The sequence below is a fragment of the Corapipo altera genome, unplaced genomic scaffold (assembly GCF_003945725.1).
Source record: "Corapipo altera isolate COAL_440 unplaced genomic scaffold, ASM394572v1 70, whole genome shotgun sequence".
Classification (NCBI taxonomy): Eukaryota; Metazoa; Chordata; class Aves; order Passeriformes; family Pipridae; genus Corapipo; species Corapipo altera.
Window position 1 is genome coordinate 7,613,578 of NW_020884911.1, and position 6,084 is coordinate 7,619,661.

The 6,084-nt window shown below is 39.0% G+C and overlaps 1 protein-coding gene across 1 annotated transcript in view; it reads left to right on the forward strand.

The window, feature by feature from the left end:
* Positions 1 to 3,368, forward strand: part of PCSK2 (proprotein convertase subtilisin/kexin type 2) — a 103,810-nt gene extending 100,442 nt beyond the window's left edge. Inside the window, exon 12 of the mRNA XM_027653892.1 lies at positions 276 to 3,368. Within this exon, the coding sequence (XP_027509693.1) occupies positions 276 to 762 (487 nt within the window). The 3' untranslated portion in view covers positions 763 to 3,368. The remainder of the gene's footprint in view (positions 1 to 275) is intronic.
* Positions 3,369 to 6,084: the final 2,716 nt, after the last annotated feature.

Consider the following 6,084-nt stretch of genomic DNA (forward strand, 5'->3'; position numbering starts at 1 on the left):
CTTAAAGAGCAGTATGTCCTTCTCAATTGTGTTGCTTCTCTCTTTGTGTAGGTGTACATTTTGTGTTTATTTTCAAATTAAGGTTTTGGTATCATTTTCTAAAGAGAGAATGTTTCCTTTCTGGCTAAGTTTGCAACTATTATTTCCTTACTTTTCCATGTATTAATAAGGAAAGTATTATGGGGTTTTCCTTTGAGGCGCCAGTAATTTTAGCATAAGCCATTTTATGCTGTGTATGTCCTTTTAATTTGCTTAATTGTCCTTTTGACCCACAGAAAAATACCACCAAGTGGCAAGCTGGTTCTCACGTTGACAACTGATGCATGTGAGGGGAAGGAAAACTTTGTGAGATACCTTGAGCACGTCCAGGCAGTTATAACTGTGAATTCCACCCGGCGGGGAGACCTCAACATCAACATGACCTCGCCCATGGGAACAAAGTCCATCTTGCTGAGCCGGCGGCCCAGGGATGATGACTCCAAGGTGGGTTTTGACAAATGGCCTTTCATGACCACACACACTTGGGGAGAAGACCCCCGAGGCACCTGGGCTCTGGAGATTGGGTTTGTGGGCAGCCAGCCCCAGAGGGGTGTGCTGAAGGAGTGGACACTGATGCTGCATGGGACTCAGAGCGCACCGTACATAGACCAAATAGTAAAAGATTATCAGTCCAAACTGGCCATGTCCAAGAAGGAAGAGCTGGAAGAAGAATTGGATGAAGCAGTGGAGAGAAGCCTGAAGAGTATACTGAGCAAGAACTAGTGCTGTTCTGCATGATGGTGTCTTTCCTTCCCCAGACCCCTCTACTCACCTTTCTACTATCCAAACCTCTGTGTTAGGCATATTACAATGATCGTCTCTGTAGCCAAATTATGACCCTTTCTTGATTTTAAAGTCTTATATCTCATCAATAACTACTTTATTTGCCACTGAAGCAATCTGGTTTTTACTCTAAACCACAAATGTACTGTCTCCCAACAGATACTATGTACAGTTTGTGACTGTAAATGATTTTTTCTTTTGTGTCATACAAATACGTAATAACCTGCAAAGAAATTGATGGCTTTTCTGTTCATATTTTTGTGGTAAACGTTGTCTGTATTTTAAAAAAAAGAATGAATTTTAACATTGGCAGTTGGTGATAATGGGCACATTTTTAAAAATTACTGTGAGAGAGGGAATCACAAAGAGGTTGTCTGGATAGGTCTTTAAATGTCTAACAGCTCCTTCAGCATCACTGATATCTATGGGACTTTCCCCATTGGGTTCAACCAAAGTAGCACTAGACCCTACAAAAAGAAATAATCCAGAGATGAGGAAAATTCACCAATCCAACTTGCAGAAATCCAATTATTTTGTTTTCTTTAATAATACACTTATACAACATACATGCTAACACTTCAGCCACAGGATGGGTCAACATGCCACAAGGAAGGCGAAGTGATGGCAAAGCCAGGTGATGGGGGGGAAAATGCTTTGCAAACTGGGTCAGGGCATTCTAGAAGCACAAGTTACAGTTTTGGTGGAGGTTCTCCATTTGGTTGGTTGGTTGTTTTTTTTGGTGGGTGTGGTTTTTTTGGTTTTTTTTAACTTTGGCAATTTGAATCAATTTACCATCTTTCAGCAGAACAAGCACATAGGGATTGTGTACAGAAGTGCATGTGGTGGTCTCTCTACTGAGATGTACTCCAGCAGCATAAGATGAGGCTGTGTCAGCATTACCAACCACAGATCCCTATTTTCTGGGGTTTACAATGTGGCTGCCAATAAATTGCTGTGGGAGAAATGTGAAGCATGCAGTTTCAGTCCAAATACAATATTTAATTCAAATTTCATTTTTAAAAAATATTTATTGGTTTTATGTTAGACATATTTTTCTCTTTAAATATATCTGTATAAGTTATTAATCCATAACGCAAAGTTTGCCTTCTTGGGAGATAAAATATAGTGTGTTTGGGAAGATCTGTTGGCAGTCGTTGCTCTTTCCTGTTTGAAGAGTCCCATCTTGACTTTTTATACAGGAGTTAAAGTCAGTCTCTCTCGCCCTCAGAGTATTACTGCAAAATGTAACATCCTCCTTGGTGGGAATTACTCATGGTAGCAACCACTACATGTTTCCAGGTGTGAGATCCCAAATTTCGTATTTGAATAATAAAGAGGCTTGACTCTGCAAATATTTAGGCACTTACAATAAAGGCCCCCAGTGGACCTACTCAACTGGTAAGTTTAAGCAGGCATTTCAGATCTTTGCAGGACCCAAGATCTACTTTGTAGCAGCAACAGGTTTTAGAATTTTATTATGTATTTTTAATATGCAGAGTATTAATTTAAAATGTTTTAATAAGAGTTGTCCTGATAGAAACTCATTCAGTAAGTAATTATTTATCTAACAAAACATAACTCAAAGGTTTTTGGGTGGACACATTCCACTTAAGAACGTATAATCTCTGCTGTTAATTTGAGTGAATATACATCTTTTATTTTTCCATAAGAGGTCTGTTCTTTACAAATCCAAATGAAAAATAAACAGCTCAACCTACTAAAAGTCTCTGTGAATTACACTCTAAAGGCAAGCCAAGGAGCCTTGCACTACTCACAGATTCCTCATTGTGTGCAAAAGTCCCAAAGGAAGAATTTACCATATAAATATGTATATTTATGCATACACCTGTATGACTAAACGCATATGACACACCTGTGGCATCTCTCTCTCTCTGTATATATATATATATATTACATACAATATGTATATTCAGAGTATGTTACATATATTTGCTTAAAAATAAATATAGAATTACATATGGTATGTAATGTATAATACATATATACACATCACAACATTTTGTGTGTATGTGATCAAAGAAAGAGGTTACTGGAAGCTTTTTAAGGACTTCTAAAATGTGGAAAAAGTTTTGGAATAAGAAAAGTCCATGTGGTATTCTTAAATGAACATGTACCTGACTTTCCATTGCATTAATGTAATTTTGCAGTTCTCTGTTCAATTATTAAATATCTTATAAAGCAGCAAAATAACTAGATGGTTGTTCATATTTTCATAATGCTGACATAATTTATTAAGTGAAAGATCATGATAATGGTGAGTTTTGATATAAGTATATATAAAAAACTATGTGTATATACAATACAGAGATCTACTTCAAATTCTTCAGGATTTTTGCTTCAGGGGATCACTGAAAAATATGTCCAGTTAGACTGGGTTTTTACGGTATTGCTGATGAAAAATAAAGTTAATTTGTTAGTATTTATAATAAAGGAGAAAATAAAGCTCATGATGCGAAATAGGTGAACATTGTTTAAAGTGATGATGTTTTATAATATGAGTAAAATAAAGAGCTGTTGTAAACTGGCAGGTCCTATCATCGTTTCCTATCTGAAGGTACATGGGAGATAATGCTGTTTTAAGTGGGATGACTTCCTCCTCCTCTGCTTTTTACACTGATAAAAAATACAGAGAAAATAAAAATGATCCTCCAAAAGAGTTGATAGCAACAAGTGAAGAGTAAGGAGCTTTATGTTAACTCTGTGATAATCTAGGACATAGAAGATTCAGGTTGCAGGCTGGGAAGAGCTGTGGGTGTTAGTGGTTCAAACCGGTTAGCTCCAAGGGCAGCTCTGCAGAGGCAGCAGCAGTGCAGGTGCTGAACATGTTTGGGAAGAGGATGCTCGGGAATAGAAACAGTGACAGTTTTGCACTGCAGTCCATAAGCAACTCTGGCCCTAAAGAAATGCTACTGCAAGTTGATTTTTTTTTTCTTCCTCTGCTGTTTAGAGCACTTTGATCCACACTAAAAGCCCTGTTTTCCTCCCTGTCTCCCACCCAGACTTTTTGGGTACTTTTCAGCTCATATGGCTGAAGGTGCATTTCATTTTATAATTTCTTACCATGTCTGCAGCAATAGATGATTACAGAAAACCTCCTGATCTAGCTCTGGGTGCCTCAGAGGCAAGAATGTGCCTGTAATAATCGGAGTTTCATCCCAGTCTCTGGTGAATAGATGCTCACAAGTATTTCACCATTAGACTTTAGCATTTAAATGCTTCATTGAGAATCTGCATTTAATGCAGAGGTTAGCCCATAAACCATGAGATTTCCTATACCTTTATATATATTTCATACATATATATATATACACAGTATATCTATATTGTGTGTGTGTATATATATATATTCTATACCTTCGGCATGGTCATTCTGAAACAGAGTTCAGTTCTGAACTACTAATGGATTTCCATATAATTTTCATGCAAATCTACAGAAAGGTGCCCATCATCTGCAGCCTTATGGGGCAGCTACCATATCTGTGAAAGGCAGGTCAGAGATTGTAGCAGAATTTAGCCCTCAGCTCTTCCTGGTCCTTGACCTCTGGTGATGTTGGTGTGTGTGATGCAGCTCAGCACCATCTTGGTTCATGTTTTGCAGCTCAGGTTGCTGCCAGGCAGTGCAAGTATGTGACTCCTACAGCAACAGGTGCCATCAAACCCAGTTTAGGACCAGTTCTTACATTGCACAGCTGCTGAGCAAGGGTTACAGGCATCAGAAACCAGGTCTGTGTCATCAGCAAAGAGCAGTGACACCAGAACACAAAAGAGATGAAGGTGGTGAGGGTATTCACACACTGGACACATAGCCCAGACTCTCCTGACTTGTTGCCTCATTGCCATTGACTGAGGCTTTTTTTTTGTATTCTGAGTATTGTGTCCACTGTTTTGCAGTGCAATCAGATGGACTGGGAGAGGGGGAAGAATATCCAATTCTGTCTAAGTACTTCCTAAATTTGTTTACACCCTGTTTTGTGGCAGATTAAACAAACTGCCTATTGCTGCAGTTGAGGTGGGGTTTTTTTGGTTGTTTTGGGTGTTTTGGTGGGTTTTTTTGTTTGTTTCCCTTGCTGTAGTCAAACCCTGCTTTCAGCAGCAGTTATTCTGAGCAGTTACTCCCAGCTCACCAGAGCACAGCCTGCATATGCATTGATAAATTTCTTCTCTGTGGTTATTTACGCTGTTAATAAATTAAACTGAAAAGCAACACACTCTAGTAAGACATGTCTGGCATAAACGCCCACAGCATTTCAATAAAACAGCACTGACAAAATATCCTGAATAACTTTGTGACTGTGAGGGTCAGCTGTCCCTGTTTCTAAGAAGAAGGTGCCACTTTACCACAGAAAACAGTCACAGCAGATCGGATGCTACACTTGTGCTGGAACCCTTGGATGAAAAAATTCGACATACTATTGAAGGAAAGTCTTGAGTGCTGTGAGAAGGATCCTGCAGCTCAGGCTTGTCAGCTCAAATGGCTTTTAGTCCCTTCCTTCACAGCTCATAGGAGTTAACAGCCAGAAGGAAAAGGCACAAAAATGGTGAAAGCTGAAACAAAAACTTTGAGAACTGGGATGGGAAAAGAATGTGTAGAGCCTAACGTAGTAAAGTACTTCAGTAAGTACTGGTGGGATCATTTGTGTGCCTGGAGTCAAGCTGATGCCTAAATGGTGCATGAGCACATTAAGTAGAGCTCAGTATTTGCACACACACAAGTGAAGGGTTTCCTTTCCCTGGTTTTGATTTGGTTTTTTAGTTTAGGGGGGTATTTTTCCTGAGTTGAAGGTTTCTGGAAGCTCTAAGAATCTCTTGCAAGTGTTGCTTATTCCAGCAATCCTATGGAACTCCATGGGACTGCAGGAGACTGGGTTGTGACAGGATCCTGTGGCAGTATTGAACTCTACAAGTCCAAGGAAATACTTTACAAGTAAATATCAAAACACACAGTCTTTGGCTGCAGTCCACTCGAAGCTCGTTGGCAACCACAAATACCTTAGTTGAGTTGGTGAAGGACAAATAATGCCTTTAGTAGCTTTTATAAGGGTAATCTCTCACTTCAGTGGAATTTCAAGTTTTATTCTGAGATCTCCAGTGAGAGCTTATTTCAAACACAGAGAGTTCATCTTTAGATCCAAAAAGAAAGGTCTGCCAAGGTCATTGCTATTTAGAGACTGTAATTGGGAGAGATTTGCAATCATTATTGCAATTGCAATTATTTAACAGGTATCCAGCCCTTCTCCTGGA